The sequence below is a fragment of the Podarcis tiliguerta genome (assembly GCF_965153285.1).
Source record: "Podarcis tiliguerta genome assembly, chromosome: 13".
In the NCBI taxonomy this organism is placed as follows: domain Eukaryota; kingdom Metazoa; phylum Chordata; class Lepidosauria; order Squamata; family Lacertidae; genus Podarcis; species Podarcis tiliguerta.
In genome coordinates, this window is record NC_139546.1 from 19,341,007 (window position 1) to 19,367,580 (window position 26,574).

Sequence of the window (26,574 nt, forward strand, 5' to 3'; positions counted from 1 at the left end):
CTCAGAAGTGCTGTCAGGATTTTGTGTGCTCTGAACCGGGGATGGGGAACCTGAGGCTCTCTGGATGTTGTTGGGCTTCTCAACTCCCATCAGCATTAGACAACATGGACAATGTTTAGCCAGCAAAATCCAGAAGGCTGCAAGCTCCTCATTGACCATTTCATGGCTTAATCCTGGAACTACACGGCAGCAGCAACAGATTCAATAACAACCCACGTGTTTTGAGCAAGCCATGAATGTCCAGCCACACTGTTCCATCCCTTTCGAGAAAGTTCACAGATCAGTAGTAGAACACATGCCTTTGAACCAGTGGTGTGCGGTCAGTGGACTAGGGGGACTAGGCTAGCCCCATAAATGTTCCCCTGGTGCCACTTTCCCAAAGCCCTGAAAAGCTTCTGTCCGTCTTAGGGAGGGAGGCGCGATGCTCCCATGGGTCCATGAGCCCTCCCACCACCTTCCCAGTGCCCACCTGGCTTTGGGAAGGAGACAGGGGACTCCAGCATCCTATCAGAGCCCTGCCTTCTCCTTCCCAAAGCCCAGGAAGCTTTTGCCCAGCTTACGGAGCCTTAAATCGCCTCAGCCCAGTATACCTGAAGGAGCATCTCCACCCCCATCGTTCAGCCCAGACACTGAGGTCCAGCTCTGAGGGCCTTCTGGTGGTTCCCTCACTGCAAGAAGTGAGGTTACAGAGAACCAGGCAGAGGGCCTTCTTGGTGGTGGCACCTGCCCTGTGGAATGCCCTCCCATCAGATGTCAAGGAAATAAACAACTACCTGACTTTTAGAAGACATCTGAAGGCAGCCCTGTTTAGGGAAGTTTCTAATGTTTGATGTTTTATCGTGTTTTTAATATTCTGTTGGGAGTCGCCCAGAGTGGCTGGGGAAACCCAGCCAGATGGGTGGGGTATAAATAATAATAATTATTATTATTACAGGGAGGAAGGTGTGAAGCTCATGCTTCTGATGTCAGGACATCGAGACATCACACACATGATGTCAACCTCTCCCCCATCACTCTTGCAAGCTGGTGCTTCTGTCCCTAACTGTTCCCCTACGAAAAATTTCACCCCACGCCGCTGCTTTGAATGCAGATTCAGTCTCCAGGATGGAGTTGGGAACCCAGTCTGAAAACCTGGAGAGGGCAGCAGGCAATCTTGAGCTGTGCTGACTAATGGTCTGGTTTGATATAAGGTAGCTTCCTACGCAAAATTGGAACAGAGTCTCAAGGCCGAAAGAAATTATGGCCATGGAGCACTTTGCACAATTAAACTGCTACCAGACTGATTCAGAATAAGTGCACTGAGGAAATGCCCCACTCTCTAAATGCCAGATGTTGCCAATTTTTCTTTCTTTTTCAGATCTTCTTAACACCTGATGCACAGAAATTGGTGACGTCTTTCTCAATCTTCCCTCTCCCAGTACGTTTCCGAGCACAATTTCAAAGTGTTGATGCTGACCTCTAAAGCCTTAAACGGCCTCGGTCCTTTATACCTGAAGGAGCGTCTCCACCCCTATCGTTCAGCCCAGACACTGAGGTTCCCTCACTGTGAGAAGCAAAGTTACAGGGAACCAGGCAAAGGGCCTTCTCGCCCCATGAAAGCCCTTCCATCAGATGTCAAAGAGATAAATAATTATACGATTGCCTGTAGACATCTGAAGGCTGCCCTGTATCAAGGCGCTTGCAATGTTCTGTTCTGTTGATGTTTGTTTATGTTGGAAGCTGCCCAGAGTGGCTGGGGCAACCCAGGCATATGGACAAAGTACTACTACTACTAATAATAATATCATCAGGAAAAGCTTTATTAAATGCTTGCCTGGAAGACCACTATTAAAGGCAGAGGAACAGGTAAAGGTAACGGTACCCCTGCCCGTACGGGCCAGTCGTGTCCGACTCTAGGGTTGTGCGTCCATCTCACTTAAGAGGCCGGGGGCCAGCGCTGTCCGAAGACACTTCCGGGTCACGTGGCCAGCGTGACGAAGCTGCTCTGGCGAGCCAGCACCAGCGCAGCACACGGAAACGTCGTTTACCTTCCCGCTAGTAAGCAGTCCCTATTTATCTACTTGCACTTAGGGGTGCTTTCAAACCGCTAGGTGGGCAGGAGCTGGGACCGAACGACGGGAGCTCACCCCGCTGCGGGGATTCGAACCGCCGACCGTACGATCGGCAAGCCCTAGGCGCTTAGGCTTTTACCCACAGCGCCACCCGCGTCCCTAAGAGGAACAGGACTCCCCACCAAATATGGCATAGATTTAGATCGCCTTTAAAAACGAACTTACCTAATTTTCTCTTTCTGAAACAATATGCAAACCAAAACGCAGCCATTTTTTGAGATCGGCACTTCTCTGAATTTTGAATTGCGGTTCTCTAGCCAAAGAAAGTGCACTGCACTTACTCGCGTGCTCGTCTTCAACTACTGGATTGCGGCCTGATCCACGGTGAGTCACAACAGGAGTGCTACCATCATGCAAATATGTGGTAAAAGGTTAAGAAATAGGTCCCCAAATGTATGTTCAGATTAGAAGTGGGTCCAGAAACTAGCTATGCTAGCGTAAAGGGCAGGGCTAGCCCAAGACATTTTGGCACCTAAGGTAAACCACAAAATGGCGTCCCCACTCCCTGCCGGGGAAGAAGGGGTGAGTGAAGATCTACATCAGGAATGGGGGTGGGGGTGGAATAAAGATCTACATTGGGTTCTGCTGACCCTCTGGATCCTGCCACCTGAGGCAGTTGCTTCATGTTACCTCATGTGTGGGCCGTCCCTGGCAAAGGGCACCTAAAAATACATATATTACTGAAAATAAAATACATTTTCATGCATTCTAGTAAGGGGAATCTCTTTCCCGAAAGGTTTATTCCAGGCAAAATTGCCTACAAGAATGTGCCTATGAAGAGAAATCCTTTTGCAAAAAAAATTGCCAACCTATGTGCAAATGTAGAAAGCTGAATTTAAGATTGGGAAAATGAAAAAAACAACAACCCAGAAACAGACAGATTCACCCATCCCTGTGCAGCCCCAGTAAGAGCAGAAGAACACAAACAGATCTCCGGCTGAAACGCAATCTAGAAGATCAGTACATTTAGAATTAGTGCAAGTAGCCGTGATTTATACCAAGGCTAAGTAAGGAAGGGGGTGTGTGGAAAAAACCCTGCCTCTTAAACAACATAATACACGTCTCCATGGGAACGGAGGCCTGAGCTAAGAGAGAGAGTTAGTTAATCAAGAGGAAAAATCCGGTGGTTTGAAAAGGTCTTTTGTAAAGCACCGTAGAATTTATCCAATCCAACAAAGAACTACAAGAATGTTAACAGGTCCATGGGAACCTCACACCTTGACCCTCGAAGATGAGCCTGGGCTAGGATAGGCCTCTGTTTGTAAATGAACAATTCACAGTTGGGTCTGGATGAAGAGATACTCTTGGGCCTAAGAAATACTCTTGGGCCATCGCTCTGGGTCAAAACATTCAAATTGGCTGGTGGGGAGGAAGGCATTTCAAATCAAAATCAGAAAAGACTCAAGGTTGTTCCACTAGGGAGTGGGGAGCAATTCAATATGGTCCACATTTAAAGGCTAAACTACACAATTCACTCTTCCTGAAATACTACAAGGCCTGAACCACGGCCGTCTTTCAAAATTCACACCTGTCCAAATTTTGCAACATAGTTTTCCAGCAAACTAATAAGTACAGAGGTGCGTTTGCCATGGGGAAGTGTGAAAGAAAACAGGGTTGCCATATTTTGAAGAGCAAAAAAGAGGACACCTGGGTCAACTTCAACTTTTAACTATGGATCGCTATGACGACTCTACCCATGAAAAGGAGGATGTGTCCTGGAAAAAGAGGACATATGGCAACCCTAGATGTGTATACTAGGGACGAGGACATGCAAAAAACATATGCATCACATTCGGGGAAATCGCCTTGCAGGAATGCTTGTCTTAGGCAAAATTGCATACAATTGTGTGTCAGTTAGGGGAAATGTCCACTAAACTGCTGCTGAACTTCCATGAAGTTACCGTATTGGCTCGAATATAAGCCTCCCTTTTTTTTTCAAAATTCCAACCGTGAAAAGTTAAAGTGCAGCTTAAATTCGCGACCTTACAAAAATTGGCCTTTTTACGATATCGCTGCTTGAAACAGACATACGGTAAATGTTTTATTGTCGATTTGCGAGCTTGAGACTGTTCATTTCCCATTTATGGGTGTGAGTGCCTGCGGAATTGTAGCCAATTGAATAGCAATTTGCAATTTCAGAGATTGTACAGTAACTTTTGCGGGCTTGGAAAATCAAAGGCTTAAATTGGCTCCAAGTTAAAATTCTACCAACCGCTGCGACTTTCAGCCTGTAACCCAATTTTAAGGGAGCGGCTTATATTTGGGTATTGTCTTTTTTTTCCCTCTCCCCCCCCCGAAGGTGCGGCTTATTTGTGGGTGTGGCTTATATTCGGGCCAATACGGTAAGTGAGTGGTGGTAGGAGCAATTGTTGTTTATTTGCCTGCTTCTTCCCTCTTGGAGATAGTGATGTCTACACCCAGAGTTAGAAGAAAAGGGAGTCAGGCTATAGGGAGTGTGGGGGAGCTGTGCTCTAGGACTCCTGGAACTACAACCGCTTGGGGTTTCCCAGGAATGTTTTGGAAGCAGCACACCAGACAGCAAACGGATCAGTTAAGGACTGCAAAGCCTCAGATCCGAATCTTTCTGAGCCATGAAGCTCTCTGGCTGATCCTGAGCTGAGCCGCGTGAGACAAAACCATAATTAATGCATATGAAAATAAACTTTTGTGGGGGAAGAATTTCCATTGATTTCATTTTCCACCATCACCTTTGCATAGGTACTTTGTGCATTAGGGCAATACCTTTCCATTTAACCTTTTGCACATGGCTGGAATCCGTCTCAGTGCTTTGTAAGTGTATTTACACACACAAACACACAATATGTAGGTGACAGGTAACAAAAGCCAGAGGGACAGACTGCTTAGGAAGACTGGAGGAAAAATTCAGATTTTTCAATGCCAGCTTCAGATAGTAAGGTTTGCCAGTCATGTAGAGAATTAATACAATACTTTATGCTCCAGTGTTTCATATTGTAAGGGCAGAGAAAACTGCTTTAAATCACTGGTCCATTCAGCTCAGCATTGTTTCAAGAAGAAACCACTACTCAGAAGTAAGTCCCATTGAGTTTAACAAGCCTTACTCCCAGGTAGGGCTGGAAGGATCTATACTTTTCCATTCTCTCAGTTTCTCATTTTTCAAATCTTCATTTCGACTTCTCTACATATTTGCAGAAATTTTCCACTGAGAGGAAAAGTCCTTAGCATTTTAGCGCAGACTTCTGCTAATGAACATACGCAGTTTATACTGATGTGCCCATTTTCGCAAGCGATTTTCCCTGAATAGAATGTGCTGCTGTATCTAATATCCTCATTCTCAGGCACACTATCATATGCGCTTTTGTATACTTTGGGCTGGAAAACTGCACCGCAAAATTCAGACAAATGTATGTTTCAAAGATAAGCTGCGTTCTGGTTCTCGTATAGTTTCAGAAAGTGTGGATCTGCTAGATCTGGCTTTAAAAGTGTACTGACTCAAATTTCTCCTCCATCGCCCCCCCCAAACCCGGTAAGTAAACGTAGGATCGGAACCTTAGCTCAGCTGCTCCTCAAACAGCCCTAAACTACCAACGCACTAGGTACCTGCATCCCACCCAGATGACTCTCTCTGCGTGGCAGACAGGCAGCGTGAGTGAAGGTGGAGGCACAAACCACAGGGAAGCATCTGCAAGACTAGGCATGTGCTTTGAAGAACAAACTCAAAGGATAAAGCAGGCCAGTGTGTGCCACGTGCAAAAAAGGAGGAGAGAACAGAGCCAAGAGCCTCCAATTCACGTGCCCCAAGGGGGTGGCTGTTGGAAATCCAGCACGTGCCCCTTCATATAGAATCATAGAGTTGGAAGGGACCCTGAGGATCATCTAGTCCAACCCCCCGGAATGCAGGAATATGCAGCTGTTCCATACGGGGATAGAACCTGCAACCTTGGCTTTAATGGCACCACGCTCTAACCAAGTGAGCTATCCTCCTTGCATTATTCCATTGCAGCCTGCTTTTGAGCCACTAGGCTGATATCTCTCTTGCCCAGTGTATTTTTTTTAATGGCTCTTAACAGTGGCTGTTTTAAATAATAATAATAATAATAATAATAATAATAATAATAATAATAATAATAATTTTTTCTTTATACCCTGCCCTCCCCAGCCAAGACCGGGCTCAGGGCAGCTAACAACCAATAATAAAAACAAGTTGATTAAAATACAATTTTTAAAAAAGATTAAAATACAACATGAAAACATGAGGAAGCAGCCTCTTCACAGGAGGAGAAAGGAAAAAGAAAGAGGGGGTGGGAATCAAACTGATTCTAAGCCAAAGTTTTCTTCGTGATTTTCATGGGATGATGGATTGATGTATGGTGGTGGGGAAGAATGAGTCGGTTTTCTTTTGCTTCATTGCGAATCAGGTTTGGGGGTTTTTATCGTCATTTTTTAAAAAGGTGAAATTTATACTTTTTAGCTCATTTTCATTTTTAATTATTTTGCTGCCTGATCTTTAGAGGATGCTTGGATTTAGTCCTTTTACCATGGATTTTCCTCGCATTTTTTTTTTGCAGCTGATTTTTTATTTATTTTGACACCGACGAGGATGCTCTATTGAGTTGCGTTTCATCGAATGTATAAATTCCCTCCTTTTTGTTTTGGTGTTTGCTGTTTACTTAAGGTGTTTTAACCTGTGTTGTAAACCGCTTAAGAGTTTTGCCTAACGACGAGCGGTAAATAAATAAATAAATAAATATGATTATTATTTTAAATATTTTTTTATAACTACCCATTTCAGGTGTCTCCCCACAACTCCTCACATTGAGAAGTGTGGACCAGACATAGGAAGCAATCCTATGCACACAAGAAGCTTGGCGTAATACAAGCCGGCGTAAGTTAAACTGCCCTAAAGGTAGACCAGAGCCAAATCCCATTCAGCTGTGGAACCGCTGCAGCTGCTCTGCCTAAGCCTGGAAGAGGGGAAACATGCCTTTAAAATAGTGTTTTATACAGGGCTGCCAATCATCCGAATGAGCAGAACAAGCTTAGGATTCGAACTAAGTGTCTCCCCTCCCTCCTCCTCCCCCCCCGGTGCTTCCCAAAACACGCCCCCAGAATGTCCATTTTGGGCATCTTGCGCTGGCCTCGGCTCAGCCAGATGGGTAGGGTATAAATAATAACATTATTATTATTATTATGCTGGTGTATCTTTGGCTAAGCCAGATTGGTCTCTTAACACCAGCAGGGCCAGAGGTCATCTATGCATCCTAAACTGCCCATCTTGACAGATCTTGCCCCGTCAACAATGCCACCAGATTCCTGGTGGAGCACATATATTTTAACCAGTTGGTATTGACTGAGGTGTTTCAATGATGATTTCTGCCTGTCTGGGTAGGCTTGCCTAGAAAAAAACACACATTTTAAACAGGTGCTGAAAAGAGCAGCGGAGGTGACTGGCTGATGTAAAGAGACAGAGAGTTAGTTCCAATGTGTATGGATTTATTTAGATGGGCGCCAACAACAACAAGTTCAGAATCAGTATTATGTGATACCTGTAACACTGCCAGTTCTTTAGACTGAAGTGGTCATATGGGCCTATATGGGGTAAAGCGATCTCACAAGTAAATTGGTCCCATGCTGTTAAGGGCTTTAAAGAGGGTCTCCATCTCCATCGTTCAGCCTGGACACTGAGGTCCAGCTATGAGGGCCTTCTGGCGGTTCCATCACTGCGAGAAGTGAGGTTGCAGGAAACCAGGCAGAGGGCCTTCTCAGTAGTGCCACCCGCCCTGAGGAACATCTTCCCATCAGATGTCAAGGAAATAAACAACTATCTGACTTTTAGAAGACATCTGAAGGCAGCCCTGTTTAGGGATGTTTTTAATGTTTGATGTTTTATCGTGTTTTTAATATTCTGTTGGGAGCCGCCCCGAGTGGCTGGGGAAACCCAGGCAAATGGGCAGGGCAAGAAGAAGAAGAAGAAGAAGAAGAAGAAGAAGAAGAAGAAGAAGAAGAAGAAGAAGTTATTGTTGTTGTTGTTGTTGTTGTTGTTGTTGTTGTTGTAACACCTTTAACTGGGCCCAATTGCAAATGGGCAACCAGGGCAGTTCTCAGAGCAGAGGTACTGTTGCAATTGTGCAAATTTACATAGGAAAAAAATGGCATATAAATGGAAATAATAGCATAAAATATTTTAGGGATTTTTTAAAATTAAAAAAATGAAGTTTCTTGGGTTTCTTTTTACTTAAATAAATACTGAGTGGGATATAAATTTCTTAGAAGAAATAAAAGCATTCCAGCAACCATCTGATGCCATTAAAAAAGAAGAAGGTATGACATACATACTAAATATTTAGTACTGCATCCTTGCTGGATAAGGTTTCAAAAGGCTTCTCGTGAACCACCAGAGTGGCCTGCATGTTGCATTGGTTGGGTTGGCACCTGTTATCTGCTGCCACTAGCATAAGAGCTGAGCCTCATCCAGGGAAACGCACACTGAGTGCTAAGGGAGCCTCGCCCTCACATGCATATCCCAGACAAAACTGCACTGCTATGAATTAAGCAGGTTTGGGACGGTAAGGATTTGTCCCTAAGTGTGGCGCTGTGGGTTAAACCACAGAGCCTAGGACTTGCTGATCAGAAGGTCGGAGGTTCGGATCCCCGCAACGGAGTGAGCTCCCATTCCTCAGTCCCTGCTCCTGCCCACCTAGCAGTTCGAAAGCACACCAGTGCAAGTAGATAAATAGGTACCACTCTGGCAGGAAGGTAAACAGCATTTCCGTGTGCTGCTCTGGTTCGCCAGAAGTGGCTTAGTCATGCTGGCCACATGTCCCGGAAGCTGTACGCCGGCTCCCTCGGCCAATAAAGCGAGATGAGCACCACAACCCCAGAGTCGGTCACGACTGGACCTAATGGTCAGGGGTCCCTTTACCTCTACCTTTAAGTTCTGATTTGCCCCTTTTATTCTGCTCAGGCATATGTTGCAGTAAAGTTGCACTATTCCCCAGTAAGGTATCTCGACGTGCTGTCGGTGTTCGAAATTAGCCAGGCGCCAGGAGCATTTTGCACCTGGCTTTTGACCACTTGCGACCAAGCGAAGATGCCTGGGTGCCTGACATTTTATCATTTATTTATTTAATTTATATATACTGCCCTATACCTGAAGGTCTCAGGGTGATTCACATAAAATATCATCTCCACCACCTGGAATTTGCATGCCTGGGGATCATTGAATCTGGACTGTTTTTGCACACCCATGCCCCCATCCTATAGAATTCTATCAGTTATATATTATCTGCACAATCAGAATGAATTTTTGGAACCAAAATGCGTTTTCTGTGCAGCCTGAGCAGCAGAAGCCATCATGAAGAAAAAGAGTTTGGAGCAGATATACAGGTTACATACGCTTCAGGTTACAGACTCCGCTAACCCAGAAATAGTACCTCAGATTAAGAACTTTGCTTCAGGATGAGAACAAAAATTGTGCTCCAGCAGTGCGGCAGCAACAGGAGGCCCCATTAGCTAAAGTGGTGCTTCAGGTTAAGAACAGTTTCTGGTTAAGAACGGACCTCTGGAACGAATTAAGTACTGTACTTAACTTGAGGTACCACTGTACATGTGAACTGTCCCTGGATAAAGTGAATTTTCTTCCCTAAGTTCTCAGAGCTCTTAACCCAGCTCAAGGTGGTCATCTGAACTAGCCAGATGTTTAAATGAGAATCCCTCACCGTCATTCGGCCATCATTTGAAAATATAAGACTTTAGAGCCCCCAAACTAGACATTCTGTTCTGGCAACTGTAACCTTGGTTTAAGAAGCTATTTGGAGCCTAGCTCATATATCTGAGTTTTTGCATTTTCTGATTAGGTTGCAATGTGCCGCTGGGTAGACTTGAATGTACCTCGAGTGCAGGACTTGCCATCTTTCTGAGTCTGTGGACATATCTGCAAACCACAACCAAGCACACTCTGCAACCCATGATATTGGCTATAATGGAATGCTTCTCACAAGCCTAATTTGTGTGGAAAAAACCCTTCGGGCAACCAGGGAAAAGCTTCATAGGCACCCACAAGCAGCACGTTGGCAACCGCCAGTCTTGTGTTACCGGTGGCCACCAATATTCAGTGACCCTGAATATATTTTCTGTCAACAAACAGCATTAACCATCACATTTGCAGCCGCTTCCCTGGTTTCAATCAACATCTCGCTTTGGAAGGAAAGGGCCAATTGATGTTAGACGCACCAGGCCACATGTGGTACAACCCCAACACAATAGGGCATAAATTGCTCTCGAACACACACGCAAACAGGCATCGAGTTCAGGAACAGATGAATTCCAGCTAAATCCGAAAAGCTGACAAGCTGAATGGCACAAACAGATGTGAACTGCATCACGCTTGGGTGGGTGGGGAGTAGATGCAAGTAACTTCTCAATTAGTTCACAGACACTTATTATAAGAGTCCCTTTTGCTAACCAGAGACCACAAAAATATGCTAGATCTCCATTCCCAAGAGAAGGAACCAAGAATATGACATTTAATTAAAAGCAGATTGGGGAACTGCCAAACTTTGTTGGCGGCAAGGAGGGGGAATGAGCGCAGAATTGGGGGCTTTGCCAACCTGTTGTTCTAGGCAAAAATGGGCAGGGAAAAAAGTGTGTGCCTCTCAGTATAACACCCTAGATAGGTCTACTCGAAAGTAAGTCCCACAGAGTTCAGTTGAGGCTTCCTGAGGGAGGAACAAAAAGGGATGTCAGCTTAAATATCGGACAGCTCTCTAAATCTCAGATCCCTGCTTGCCGGACAGTTCTGTGTGATTCGAATGCCTGCTCCCCTCGTAACTACTGCAGCGGATTTTATGCCTCCAGTCTGAACCTCAAGTTCAGAAAGAGAGTGGGAGGCTCCGGAGAAAAGGGCGCCTCTCACAATACTGCACACTCCCCGTCCCAACGCTATTTTCACTTACAGGTATCGTTGCCCGTCCACGTGATGGTGCAGAGCCACGGAGAGTCCGAAGTAGCTGTCCGGGGTCTTGCCTTTCTTGTGGATCAGAAATTTCGTGTCCAGGTTGAAAGCCGCGCATCTCGGGGCGCAGAGGGAAATCCACAGGGCGCATGCCAGCAGGAGCGCTTTCTGCCTCCCAGGCTGGCTCTTGCGTCCTGCGGGTCTGCAAAGGTGGAACTGGCTAGCGCCCATTTCGTGTTTCGCCAATTTCTTTCTCCTTCTTTTTTTTTGCTTCCCAGGAGTCTGCTGCGCCCTTCTGCAAAGGAGTTTGCGGGTGGCTTGCTCGTTTTGCTGGGGGCTGGGGGAAAAAAACCCGGCTTGCTTTTGTTGTTGCTTTCAGTTCCTGGAGTTTTGCCCTCCTCCTCTCTCCAACCTCCTTTGTGAATGTTGCAGATTGTAGCAGCAGCAGCAGCAGCAGTCTCCCTGCTTAGCGATCGGATATTCCTTCCTCTCCACCCGGTTCTTCCCTACGCGCAAAAGGCTCGGATGGAGCCGGTTCTGTGGCTGGTATCGCGCAAGCGAGGCGCGCGCGTGCTTGCTTGGTTACCTCCCTCCCCACCTTGCACAGAGTCTGAGCAGCCGCTCTGGCTACACTTTTCTTCCGGGGGAAAAAGAAACAGTCGGAGCGAGCAGGAGTGACAAGCGCTTGGTTCTTAAAGGGGCCCCGGACAGGTTGGACACCTGCCCAGCGCGCAAACAAAGACGAGGGCAGATAAAAGGCCGGGGAACTGATTTCATTCTTGCTTGTATTTTCTTTTTCTTTTATAAAAAAAACAAGCACCTTAAAGGTACAAAGACCCAGATTTGCCTGGAGGTTTCCAGGCGCACGCTTTCCCCTCGAAGCGCATCTCTCCGTGATCACAGGTGTATTGGGGCGCGCTGCTTTTAGTCAGCGGGAAAGGGGGTGCACTCTACACACGCTCAGGGGCCCTTGTTTTTATTATGACGCCGCGCGAGGAATAACAAGAGCCGGTTCTGGCGCACTTGCCGGCTTTCCTGGGCAAACCGCTGGGCTTATCTAAAGGAAGCAGAAGTTTGCCTGACTCAGAACCATCACTGGATCAAAATATTTTACCAGATGTCCCTTGCATTTCCCTCAGTCAGCCCTGGCAAAGCCCTACCATTGGTGCTGTGAGGTTTGTCTGTTTTGTTATTGCATTGCTATCCTGTTCCTTGGCCAAGATGCTCATCTCACTCTCTGCCTGTCCCAAGTCCACTGTCACAACAGCCCTATAGGGTAGGAGGCAATAAAGTGGTCCAAAATCACCCAGTGAACTTTGTTGCAAAACAGAGCTGCCTCTCCCTGGTCTAAGTTCAACATCCTAGCCACTCCACCTGACTTGGTCTATAGTTTTGAGGTTCCGGGACTGATCCCTGCTGCGCCAGCCCTCCCGGAGTCAAGTAAACTGCACTGGAATTACATACAACTTAAAGTGAGAGGGACGCGGGTGGCGCTGTGGGTTAAAGCCTCAGTGCCTAGGGCTTGCCGATCGAAAGGTCGGCGGTTCGAATCCCCGCGGCGGGGTGCGCTCCCAGTGTTCGGTCCCAACGCCTGCCAACCTAGCAGTTCGAAAGCACTCCCGGGTGCAAGTAGATAAATAGGGACCGCTTACTAGCGGGAAGGTAAACGGCGTTTCCGTGTGCGGCTCTGGCTCGCCAGAGCAGCGATGTCACGCTGGCCACGTGACCTGGAAGTGTCTTCGGACAGCGCTGGCCCTTGGCCTCTTTGAGTGAGATGGGCGCACAACCCTAGAGTCTGTCAAGACTGGCCCGTACGGGCAGGGGTACCTTTACCTTTACTTTAAAGTGAGAGAGAGGCTGGTTCCTCCCTCAGGTTCACAGCTTTCAAATGTGGCAAGCAGACATCCACATCTCAGAATAGCTCAGATGGTTTGAGCATGGTGCTGATAACGCCAAGATTGCAGGTTCGAACCCCGTATGGAACAGCTGCATATTCCTGGACTAGATGATTCTCAGGGTGCCTTCCAACTCTACAAATCTGTGGTTCTAACCTGTGGATTTTGAAATGTGTGTGTATATATCAAAATCTAGCTATGCTGCTTGGTCCTCCCTATCCCTAAGATGGCTTTCCACTACGGATGTTTGTATTTCAAAGTGCTCTCTGTGCGCGCAAATGTATTCCTCCGAATTCATAGATTTCATAGTTTCAAAACCACACCCCTTAGCTGATTCGTCATTATGACATACAAGTTACTTCCAGGTGACCTTCTAGTTGAGCATTTGTTCTGGTTTATTTGCATAAACTCTGCAGGTTGGCTCAAAGATGTTGTATGTTTACTAAGCATCCATACTGGTTTGTTTGCACCAAATTTGTGGGAAGGTTAGACAACATTGCCTGTCATTTTTTTATTGAGCTTTTATTCTGATCTGTGAAGTTACGTCTATAACCTGCTGCTTTTATTGTATGTTCGTTCAATTGTTTTGTTTTTTATAATTTTATTTGTAAATTTTCAACAAACAAACAACTCAACAACATTTCAAATTTAGCAATCAGTCATTCCACCTACGACTTCCCCTCCATCCCTCCGTGTTTCCCTCAAAATTTCAATTTATGCTGCATATTATCGTTACTCTATACCTTCACCTTATCTCACATAAAAACAAAAAGTTCACCCCCTCCACTGCTGTTCTTATTCAAATCCTATTTGCATTCTAACATGTTTACACCGAGCTTCTAAGCATTCTGTAAATATTTTCCAATCTTCTTTAAGACCAGTCTCTTTCTGATCTCTAATTTTGCACGGCAAACTTGCCTGTTCTACATAGCCTATCAATTTCAGCTGTCATTCTTATTGAGTAGGGAGCACCTCATCATACAATTTTTGTGCGTATAATATTCCTGCTGCCGTGGTTGCGTAAAGAAATAGATTTGTCTGGGTTTGGGGGAATATCTTCTCCAGTTATCTCTAGTAAAAAGCAGAAGAAGCTTCTAGTTTGGGGGGGTTAGTTGCCTTAAATATCTTTTTCAACTCATTATAAATCATCTCCCAAAAGTCCATAGCTCCTTTCACGTCCACCACATACGGTAAAATGTGCTTTCTACTTCTTTACATTTCCAACAGTCAGATGTTTGGGTTTTAACATTTCCACTGTAAGCAGCCTTGTGAGGGCTTGCACTGAAAAACGAGACAGAAATATGTTAAATATCATATTTTTTGCTCTATAAGACTCACTTTTTCTCTCCTAAAAAGTATGGGGAAATGTGTGTGCGTCTTATGGAGCGAATGCAGGCTGCGCAGCTATCCCAGAAGCCAGAACAGGAAGAGGGATCGCTGCTTTCACTGCGCAGCGATCCCTCTTGCTGTTCTGGCTTCTGAGATTCAGAATATTTTTTTTCTTGTTTTCCTCCTCCAAAAACTAGGTGCGTCTTGTGGTCTGGTGCCTCTTATAGAGCGAAAAATACGGTAAATAGGTACATGTGCTTTCCCTCTAAGCCAGTGGTTCTCAACCTTGGGTCCCCAGATGTTTCTGGCCTACAACTCCCATGATCCCTAGCTCACAGGACCAGTGGTCAGGGATGATGGGAGATGTAGGCCTAAAACATCTGGGGACCCAAGGTTGAGAAAGGCTGCTCTAAGCTGTGGTGACCCATGAACTGGTTACATTCGGAACGGACTACTCTAGCGCTCTCTGCATTTCAAACTGTGGTCAGCGCTGATGCCGTTAGGAGCAAGGCAGTCAGTGACACGTATCACATGTCCACATATTGGCAAATACAGACAGCAAATATTTGAGCAACCGGGGAATATCTGGAGAACAATCAACTTCGAAATTCACACCAGAGAACTTCGGGGGTGGAGAAAGAATTTGCTTCAGCTTCCAGTTGCGTCTGTGATAGGACACAGGCCACACTTATTTTGGGTGGCCAAAAAAAAAAGGACTTTCAAACCCAAAAGGGAAATGTCTACATTTCCCTGCTCTTAACCACAAGTTGTTCCCAGGAAATTTGCTTGCATATCATTGCAAACCCTTCTGTTTCAGGAATGGAATGCATTAATTGCTGTTGGATGTTTTCAGCCTGATAATCTTGGGATTCCAAGTAGAGAAAAGAGGAAATGGAGAGAGGAGGAAATGTAGAGTCTTCCAGGGGTTTGGTGCAGAATCCTTGATTTTCCCCATTAGCAGTGGAGGAATTGGGAACAGGGCATCAATCAAGATGAGCTTGATTTCTCACCCAAACTCAAATTCGACCAGACAGCTTTGCTCTCCCCTCCTGGTGAGTTCAGATGTTTCGGATCGCCTGATTCTCTCCTTCTGATGCATAGCCTTTTCGCAGATACCCTCTCAGTTCTTGGTCCTTAAAAGGAAAAGTCCTCCCTCCAAAACAGGGGTGGCTAACTTGTGCCCATTCAGGTATTTTTAGACGCCCAACTCCCCTCAGTCACAGGCATCATGGCCATTGACCAGGGGTCATTGGAAATGAAATTCTGTGCCTTCATCACCATGTATGGGAACATACCTCAAGAAAGGCCGTCTTCATGTTCTAAGTCAGGAGTCAGCAAGGTTTATCTTGACTGGGCTGGATCGGTCCCCCGGAGGTCCCTCTGTGTGTGCACACCTGTGATTTCCGGCACCAAAAAAGTGAGTCCCTGTGGTGCTCCGGTTTAGTGCAGCGCATGAGTGGGCAGCTTGGTTTGGAGGTGGCTTGTGGGCCGGTCAAATGACCTCTGTGGGCCTCTTCCAGCCCATGGGCCTTAGGTTGCTGACCTCTGTTCTCAGTCCTAAGAAGCGCCCTGCTGGACCATACCAAAGGCCTTTCTCAGGGGTAGCCAACAACGTGGCTTCCAGATGTTTTGGACCACAACTCCCATTATCCTTGCCCATTGACTGTTCTGCCTAGGCTGGTGGGAGTTGTAGTCCCCAGCATCTGGAAGGCTCCGCCCTGGCCACCCGTTTTCAGGCTCTCACAAACCACCTTGGGTTTTACTAGAATGCCAAGATCTACCCACCAGAACCACGTGCAAAAGACATGTTCTTAGTATTAAGGAATATTCTTCTTCTTCTTTGGCGATCACTTGTAGCTGAGTAAGATTGTCTTCCATAAACATGGTTTAAAAAATGAGTCCATGTGTGGCCAATTCTGGATCCACACATCCTTCCACAGTGGGGACATTGGTTTCCAGGTGGGAGTTGGTCACGGTGAGTGTTTGCCAAATGTGCCTTCCTCTTAGCACATTTCTCCATTTTGTCCTGAGTTCGAGCATCTTCAAAGTCCATGACACCTTTGGTAAAGGCTGTTCTCCAATTGGAGCGCTCGCAGGCCAGTGTTTCCCAGTTGTCAGTATTATTAAAGAATATGGGGAGGAGATGGCTAGCGTTGCCGCAATATCAGCTTCTGCCTCTGATTCTGGACTGCTCTATGCCACACACTCCCCCTGCTCACTAGACCCTGTTGCCTCCTCAGCTTCCAACTCCTCCTCTTCCCTTCGGTCCACCCGTCGTTGTCCTACCACCTCTCCCCGGGCTCTGAGCCTTCTTTCCTTGGTGGCTCCCCCAGATGGAGCCCCCCGTCATTCCTCTGCGTCCCGCCAGTTCATGACACCCTCCAGGTGAGGGGCGTCTTCTGCCCATTCCATTTGTTCAGCTTTTTAAATATATATATTTCCCCAATACCTCGGGGTAACCCATTGCGTGACTTTGATGTGTGATCTGCATGCACGATCTACTCCTGTCACGCTATGATCTGTAACTCTATATTCATTCATGCCGTAGAAACTGTACGTGAAACTCATTTCAGCTGTTGGGAAGATCGTTGGGTGGATTAGTTCGTGACAGGTGCACCCCACATGCCTAAGTGCCCTGGGGGGTGGGTTGCCTGCCCATAAATCTGCTACAGCATATACAACCTTTCAATGGAAAGAAAGCATCATGCTTCCCAAATTTTGCAATGCTTAGCTCATCTGACACTGAGCTGGCTTGTCATGGGAAATGGAGAGAGTCATTTCTGGTCCAACTAGGGATGTAAGAACATAGGAAGAGGCTCATGGATCAGGCTCATGGCACATCTAATCCAGCACCTCTGATCTCACAATGACTGACCAGGTGCCTGTTTTAAACTTTTTGGGTTTTTTTTGGTATTAATACATTTTTTGAAAAGGTTTCCGTTTTAAAGAAATGTTGTTGTTTAGTCGTTCAGTCGTGTCCGACTCTTCGTGACCCCATGGACCAGAGCACGCCAGGCACTCCTGTCTTCCACTGCCTCCCGCAGTTTGGTCAAACTCATGCTGGTAGCTTTGAGAACACCGTCCAACCATCTCGTCCTCTGTCGTCCCCTTCTCCTTGTGCCCTCCATCTTTCCCAACATCAGGGTCTTTTCCAGGGAGTCTTCTCTTCTCATGAGGTGGCCAAAGTATTGGAGCCTCAGCGTTAGGATCTGTCCTTCCAGTGAGCACTCAGGGCTGATTTCCTTAAGAATGGATGCATTTGATCTTCTTGCAGTCCATGGGACTCTCAAGAGTCTCCTCCAGCACCATAATTCAAAAGCGTCAATTCTTCGGCGATCAGCCTTCTTGATGGTCCAGCTCTCACTTTAAATAAATAAAGTGATGCAAAGAAAAAGGCAAAAAGGAAAGAAGACACAAAAATGTGTAGAAGGAAACAATATGTGCATATACCCAATATGCTAAAAATACCCTAAGTCATGCATACTTATATACATTTGATATTATTATCCTAATACTTATGTAAGGCAAAGGACCCCCTGGATGGTTAAGTCCAGTCAAACTTGGCTATGGAGTGCAGCGCTCATCTTACTTCAGGCCGAGGGAGTCAGTGTTTGTCCCCAGACAGCTTTCTGGGTCATGTGGCCAGAATGACTAAACTGCATCTGGCGCAACAGGACACCGTGATGGAAGCCAGGGCACACGGAAATGCCGTTTACCTTCCCACCACAGTGGTACCTATTTATCTACTTGCACTGGTGTGCTTTCGAACTGCTAGGTTGGCAGGACCTGGGACAGAGCAACGGGAGCTTACTCCGTCGCAGGGATTTGAACCGCCGACCTTCCAATCAGCAAGCCCAAGACAAGAGGCACAGTAGTTTAGACCACAACACCACCCACTCCCATTAATACATATGTAAATATTATTAATAATATTGATGTGTAAATATTAATAGCTTACTACATTTTGTATAAACTCATTCCAAATATTGTCATATTTAACCAAACAAAGTCTACGTCTATAAGCAGTCCGTTCATAACTTGCAAGTGTTATCGTATTGTCAATGCATTTATTAAAGGGGATCATATCTTCATTCTTCCAGTTCATCAATATCAGTCTCTTGGCGGTAGCACGTCAAACCCATTTTCTTTGTCCCATTGTTAGCTTCCATATAATAGGTAGGGACATGGGTGGCACTGTGGTCTAAACCACTGAGCCTCTTAGGCTTGCCGATCAGAAGGTCGGCAGTTAGAATCCCTGTGACAGGGTGAGCTCCCGTTGCTCTGTCCCAGCTCCTGTCAACCTAGCAGTTCAAAAGCACGCCAGTGCAAGTAGATAAATAGGGACCGCACCAGTGGGAAGGTAAACGGCATTTCCATGCACTCTGGTTTCTGTTATGGCATCCTCTTGCACCAGAAGTGGTTTATTCATGCTGGCCACATGAGCGGGAAAGCTGTCTGTGGAAAAACGCCAGCTCCCTTGGCCTGAAAAGCGAGACGAGCGGTGCAACCCCATAGTTTGACTGGACTTAAAGGGACGCGGGTGGCGCTGTGGTGTAAACCACTGAGCCTCTTGGGCTTGCCAATCGGGAGGTTGGCGGTTCGAATCCCTGCAATGGGGTGAGCTCCCGATGCTCGGTCCCTGCTCCTGCCAACCTAGCAGTTCGAAAGCACGCCAGTCCAAGTAGATAAATAGGTACCGCTTTGGCGGGAAGGTAAACGGCATTTCCATATGCTGTTCTGGTTCACCAGAAGCGGCTTAATCATGCTGGCCACAACCCGGAAGCTGTCTGTGGATAAACGCCAGCTCCCTCGGCCAGTAAAGCGAGATGAGTGCCACAACCCCAGAGTCGTCCGCAACTGGACCTAACGATCAGGGTTCACTTTACCTTTAAACCGTCCAAGGGTCCTTTACCTTTACCTTATATATAATAGGTATATAGTCCAGAAGAATGTTTTCCGCTGAAAACTCCAGCTTTCTCTGGACGGCTGTCATTCTACAAAAGAAGCCACAAGCAGGATTAGAACTCAAGAGCCCTCTCCCCTCCCAGGGTTTCAAGCAACTGGCGTTCAAAAGCATTGCTGCGTCAGACTGGAGGCAGAGCCCAGGCCATTGAAAGCCCTCTCCTCCAAGTCTTGGTAGCTCCTTCCAGTGCTTGCTGAAGCTCAGCCACTTCTGCAATATGGCTTCAGGTTCAAGACTTACTGTGGACTTGACACCTCCTGACATCTCCTGGTTTGTGGGTGCTATTCAAGGCAAACATTCCTGCCTCGGGCATCAAAACGTTTGCAACGTTTAGCACTTCTAACACCCTTGTAAACGTTTCCTCATGAATAATAAAATAAAGGCAAGCGAGCACCGTTGTGCAGCGAAAGCTACATCAAGATAACATTAAGGACACAGCATTAATTGCTTTTAGTGTCAAGGAAGACCCAAGCAGCGCTCCGCCAGGTAACTGTAAATGGATTCCTGTGGATCTTCCCGGCATCCAAAAGCAGGGCATGCTACTCATTGCCAAAGATACTTTGGACCACACTTCTCTTTGAACTATTTCGACCAGTTGCTATTTTTTTTTTGGCACTTGGATATAATCCCCAAGGATAAATTGCATGCACCAGGCATCACTTTTGAAGGCTGCCTGATGATGGGAGCCTTGCAGTGGCGTAGCGTGGGTTGTCAGCACCCGGGGCAAGGCAAGTAATTTGCGCCCCACCCCGGCTGCACTGTCGCTCCCCCAGATTTTCCCTCGCTCTCTCTCCGCACCGCACCGGGCGGCGACCCGGCGGCTCGGATCGGATTCGCACAGCCAGCACTGCAGTGAGAGAGTGTGAGTGAGCCAGGCAGGGGCAGAGAGCTGCGAGCGCAAGCGCGCCCCCCCAGATGTTGCGCCCGGTGCGGCCGGCCCCCCCTGCACCCCCCACGCTACGCCACTGAGCCTTAGTCAGGTGTAGGGCAGCAACTGAAAAAACAGCGGTGCCAGTGAAGTTAACTCTTTATTGAAAGAAAACAAACCAGTGCAGGCCTAGTGGTCACTATTCCCAGTAGGTCTTGCCCCAATGCAGGTGTTGCAAGGACTGAGGGTCCCTGCCTTCCCACCACTCTCTAAGGCTCCTCCCCTACCCCTGATCTAGCATAGTACTTGGATAATGGGCATGTCAGCTGCTATCCAAGGTCTGAAACAGAACCCCCGCCCACAACCACCTGCTATCGGATACTTTCAAAACTGAACATGCCAGGATTTGAACCCAGGACTTTCTGCATTCAGGGCCTGGGCTCTACCACTCAGCCATGAGTGTTCAAATAAGATTCACGGCATGTTCATCATGTCACTGAGTTTCCTGTTCGGGTTGTTGTTGCTGCAAGATTTAGGTCAGCGGTCAGCAAGGTTTGCCTTGCCTGGGCCAGATCGGTCCTGCAGAGATCCCTTTGTGGGCTGGATCACACTGGATCGCACGCACGCCTGTGATTTCCAGCGTCTGCACAGATGCAATTTCCGGTGCCGGGGAAGCGAGTCCCCATGCCGCACTGCGCCGGTTTAGCACAGCGTGCCGAGACTCGCCGAGTGGGCGGCTCAGTTCTGGGGTGGCTTGTGGGCCAGTTAAACGGTCTCTGTGGGCCGCTTCTGGCCCATGGGCCACACGTTGCTGACCCCTGATTTAGAGGCTTCAGAAAACAGCAAGCAATGCAAACCTGTTCAGTTTGGCCCTACCTTTGGCCCTAATTATTATTATTATTACGTATTTATTATTTATTATTTATACCCCACCCATATAGCTGGGTTTCCCCAGCCACTCTGGGCAGCTTCCAACAAAACACTAAAATACAATAACCTATTAAACATTAAAAGCTTCCCTAAACAGGACTGCCTTCAGATGTCTTCTAAACGTTTGGTAGTTATTTTTCTCCAGGCCCTCTGCCTGGTTCTGTGTAACTTGTACACAGAATGCCTCGCCCTCGCCCACTGTGCACGGCCTGGGTGCACCCAGCTAAATTTGGGGCATGGCTGCAGCCTTGCCCAGTGGCGTAGCGTGGGGGGTGCAGGGGGGGCCGGCCGCACCGGGCGCAACATCTGGGGGTTAGGGGGCGCAAATCCACGGGTTAGGGGGCGCAAATCCACGGGTTAGGGGGCGCAAGTTACTTGCCTTGCCCCGGGTGCTGACAACCCACGCTACGCCACTGGCCTTGCCACCTCTCTCTTTGCAGACTCACCCCTTGCCAAGCCGCAGTCTGAGGTCCAGGAAGTTGGGGCTGTTCTCTGAGCCTGGCAGGCCCGAGCGAGAGGGAAGAGCCGCCAAATTCTTTTGGCGTCAGGCAGGTGCAATAAGAGCCCATGTCGTTTCTGTGATTCTTCACCTCTGCCTCCCCTTCCTCTGCGAGGCTCTGCAGCACAGGTCTTGTTTGCATTAGGGCAACCACAGTGGCTTTTATAATCCCTGTGATAAGTGTGCCTCCTTCCAAATGGAAAGTCGCATTGATCTTTGGGTGTTTCCTCCCTACTCCCTGGTCCCCATCGCAAAATCCCCTTCCTGGAGCAAGTTTGCAGCTGTTTATTTCTTCCCCCAGAGCTGCTGAAAGGCTTTATGAGCATCAGAGCAAATATAGGTCCCCCTCGCCCAATATTTGAAAATTATCCACACATGTTATTCTCAAACTCCAGCTCGTTCCTTTACAGAAGATGAGCATTTCCCCCCTTTTTGGATTCTCATTTTCCCAGTGTTTCAGTTTTTATCTCATTTCTGCATTAGTTTGCAATTTTCCCTTTAAAAAAGAAGGCGCTTGCATGAAAATTCACATGTGTTTCTCCTAATGTGTGTAGTTTTGTACAGCATTTTGCCAAATACAGTGGTACCTCGGGTTAAGAACTTAATTCATTCTGGAGGTCCGTTCTTAACCTGAAACTGTTCTTAACCTGAGGTACCACTTTAGCTGATGGGGCCTCCCGCTGCCGCCGCGCCACCGCTGCGCAATTTCTGTTCTCATCCTGAAGCAAAGTACCATTTCTGGGTTAGCAGAGTCTGTAACCTGAAGTGTATGTAACCTGAAGTGTGTGTAACCTGAAGTGTATGTAACCTGAAGCATCTGTAACCCAAGGTACCACTGTACAGATGCTTTTGCAAGCAATTCTCCCTACGGCGATTACTTTTGTACATTTCTCCCACCAATATACACATTTTTGAGGACATTTCTCCTCTATGTACACTTTTTTTGTACACATATTGGGGTCAAAACTTGGAAGGATGCACAAACCTTGTAGGATAAGCTGTGTTCCCAGTTTGCTTATTGATTCTTTGGAAAGCTAATACAACAGATAGAAAATGTAACTCTGGCAACATGCAAACAGATTACTTTTAGATTGTATATGGATTAATATATTGCGCATGTGGTGCCTACGGTTGGGTCCATTATTTCTATTCCCTGTCAATTAAAACAGCAGCAACAAAGTACTGTATTCAATGCTAGTCTTACTCAAGGAGCAGACCCACTGTGATTGGTGGGCCTGAGTAAATTAGGTTTACTAATTTCTGTGAGTCCACTCCAAAGAGGACTTGGTCAGTTACAGCCCTAAACCTTGTACAAATCTCCCCTTCCATCCTTCTACAGAGCCTCCTGTGACCTTTCCCTTTCACCTGAATAGCAACGCCCATTGTGAAGAGAGAGGGGATTAAAATCTCTGTTAAGTGGTTTCTTTATAGAGAATGGCAAAAAAAAAAAAGAGTCCGGGCTGACATTCTGGGCTGCATCAATAGGAGTATAGCATCTAGATCAAGGGAAGTAATAGTGCCACTGTATTCTGCTCTGGACAGACCTCACCTGGAGTACTGTGTGCAGTTCTGGGCACCACAGTTCAAGAAGGACACTGACAAACTGGAATGTGTCCAGAGGAGGGCAACCAAAATGGTCAAAGGCCTGGAAACGATGCCTTATGAGGAACGGCTAAGGGAGCTGGGCATGTTTAGCCTGGAGAAGAGGAGGTTAAGGGGTGATATGATAGCCATGTTCAAATATATAAAAGGATGTCACATAGAGGAGGGAGAAAGGTTGTTTTCTGCTGCTCCAGAGAAGCAGACACAGAGCAATGGATCCAAACTACAAGAAAGAAGATTCCACCTAAACATTAGGAAGAACTTCCTGACAGTAAGAGCTGTTTGACAGTGGAATTTGCTGCCAAGGAGTGTGGTGGAGTCTCCTTCTTTGGAGGTCTTTAAGCAGAGGCTTGACAACCATATGTCAGGAGTGCTCTGATGGTGTTGCCTGCTTGGCAGGGGGTTGGACTCGATGGCCCTTGTGGTCTCTTCCAACTCTATGATTCTATGATTCTATAAGTGCCTCAGAAAATCTCATCCCACATGAAAAAGCTTATAGCATCTTTTTGCCTTAACCCATTACTCCTCATTCCCAACCAGGGTGACCATGAATCCTACTTTGCAGAAGAAAGACAGTCATCTGTTTGAAGTGTTGTCCAGTTCATGCCTGGCTTAAAGTCTAGCTTGCAAGGGTCTTGAAATTGCCAGTCGCCCGCAACATACCAGCGGAGCAGGTACATAGGTCACCTGATCGCAGTTTGCCCCCATGAGAATGAGATAGATCACATTCCTATTACAGTTAGAGTAGGACTGCATTTCTGTTTAAATTACAGTAACAGTTTTCTTTTCTTTTTTGGTGGTTTTTAAAATTTTATTACATTCAATTACACATTTTAACATTCTTAGCAATACATTCCAAATTATTATTGTTTCCAATACAATGGTACCTCAGGTTACAGAGGCTTCAGGTTACAGACTCCGCTAACCGAGAAATAGTACCTCGGGTTAAGAACTTTGCTTCAGGATGAGAACAGAAATCGTGCGGCAGCGCAGCAGCAGCGGAAGGCCCTTTTAGCTAAAGTGGTGCTTCAGGTTAAGAACAGTTTCAGGTTAAGAACGGACCTCCAAAACGAATTAAGTTCTTAACCTGAGGTACCACTGTACTATATATGTAAATCTCTATGCATATATTATTTTCCTTATTCCTACACCTGTGACTTCCTTCCACCACTTTACAGCTTCTTTTGTTTTTATTTCTTATTGTATTGTGTTATGTATATTGTTTGTATTTTCCCCATAAAACGTCTGTCGATAGCTTAACAAAATTTAGTCAATGCATATCAGTAAATTTGTTTTAGAGCGATGTTTTGTCATATATTCTTCCATGCATTCCCATTCTTTCCTTAGTTTCTGATTTGATTGATATCTGATAGCTGCTGTCATTCTAGCCAATTCTATAAATTCATATAATTTATTTTGCCAATCCATTATTGATGGGACAATGTCCCCTTTCCAGTTTTTGGCTATCAGTATTCTGGCAGCAGCTGTAGCATATAAAAACTCCTTTTTTCTTGTTGTTGGGGATGTCTGTTGATACAATGCCTAACAGGAACGCCTCTGGTTTTTCCTCAAAATCTTTTTTAGTTGCTCATGAACACTATTCCAGAATATATTTTTCCCCCCACATCCACACCATACATGATGAGAATGAGATAGATCGCATTCCTATTAGGGTTAAAATAGGATTGCATTTCTGTTTAAATTATAGTAACAGTTTTCAAATGTGCACCTCTAAATAATAAATTCACATGCGGCAATAGGGCTTGCCGATCAGAAGGTTGGCGGTTCAAATCCCCGCAATGGGATGAGCTCCCATTGTTCAGTTCCAGCTCCTGTCAACCTAGTAGTTCGAAAGCACATCAAAGTGCAAGTAGATAAATAGGTACCACTCCGTTAGGAAGGTAAATGGCATTTCCATGTGCTGCTCTGGTTCGCCAGAAGCGGCTTAGTCATGCTGGCCACATGACCCGGAAGCTGTACGCCGGCTCCCTTGGCCAGTAAAGCAAGATGAGCGCCGCAACCCCAGAGTCATCCGCTACTGGACCTAATGGTCAGGGGTTCCTTTACCTTCAGCTATGTGCCAATTTTATGCAGAATCTGTCTCTTCTGTCCTCCTTTTTGCTGATGCAGCATTTTATTTCATCTACTCCTGCAAGAAACTTTGAGGGATGCCATCAGCTCACCTGGACTAGGGTGGAGTGAGGTGGGGCAGGGTATCAGTGACTGCATGGGGAGACTGGCAGTGTTCCTCCCAATGCACCTGCTGAACCTTGACTGTCCTACCTGCCCAGGTACGCTCCTGTGACACCAGTGCTGGGAGGGCATTGAATGCATGGGTGTCTGCTTTCCTTGCTTTTAAGTCTTTTTATACTGATGCTTCATAATTTATTGTTTGCATCTTTGCTTTAATTATTTTGGGAGGACTCCAGTGGTGGAGGGTCTGGTGCGTTGCATGCAGAAGAATGCAGGTTCAATGTACCCAACATCTCCAGGCAGGGCTGGGAGAAAATTCCTGTCCGAAACCCTGGAAAACTGCTACCAGTCAGTGTAAACAAGACTGATCAAAATGGAGCAATGAGTTGGGGCCCAATTTCATGTTAATTAGTACTGCTAATAGGTATTTCCACTCTAAGCAATCAAAAGCTTTGAGGATGTCTAGGGACACTCGCCATGGTCCCCTCCATCTCTCCCCCCCTTTTCTTTCTAATGTAACACTATTGTTTTCTGCTGCTCCAGAGAAGCGGACACGGAGCAATGGATCCAAACTACAAGAAAGAAGATTCCACCTAAACATTCGGAAGAACTTCCTGACAGTAAGAGCTGTTCGACAGTGGAATTTGCTGCCAAGGAGTGTGGTGGAGTCTCCCTCTTTGGAGGTCTTTAAGCAGAGGCTTGACAACCATATGTCAGGAGTGCTCTGATGGTGTTTCCTGCTTGGCAGGGGGTTGGACTCGATGGCCCTTGTGGTCTCTTCCAACTCTATGATTCTATGATTCTAATGTTTCAACAAATGAAACTGATCTGTAGACAATGTAACTTGAAAAAGGAGACATTGCACATAATTTTGTAATACAATAAATCTTTAATAAATAATACGTTTTTTTTAAAAAATGGAGCAATGGGTCTGAACCATAGAATCATAGAATTGTAGAGTTGGAAGGGACCCCAACGGTCATCTAGTCCAACCCCCTGCAATGCAGGAATCTCATCACTCACTATAAGGGAATTTCTTATGTTCCTACTGTGTGCTGTTTAGGGATTTCTGAAATGGCAAACATATACAGTCATACCTCGGGTTGAAGTAGCTTCAGGTTAAGCATATTTGGGTTGTGCTCCGTGGCGACCCGGAAGTAACGGAGCGTGTTACTTCTGGGTTTCGCCGCTCGCGCATGCGCAGACGCTCAAAATGATGTCACACGCATGCGCGGAAGTGGCGAATTGCAAC

General features: G+C 46.5%; 1 protein-coding gene across 2 annotated transcripts in view; it reads right to left on the bottom strand.

The window, feature by feature from the left end:
• ITGA3 (integrin subunit alpha 3) overlaps positions 1-11,709 on the bottom strand; it is an 81,785-nt gene extending 70,076 nt beyond the window's left edge. For both annotated transcript variants that reach the window (XR_014504147.1, XM_083408376.1), the window contains exon 1: positions 11,045-11,709. Coding sequence is in view for 1 of the 2 variants with exons in the window: in XM_083408376.1 (XP_083264502.1) it covers positions 11,045-11,274 (230 nt within the window). In the remaining variant the exon portion in view is untranslated. The remainder of the gene's footprint in view (positions 1-11,044) is intronic.
• Between the last annotated feature and the right edge of the window lie 14,865 nt (positions 11,710-26,574).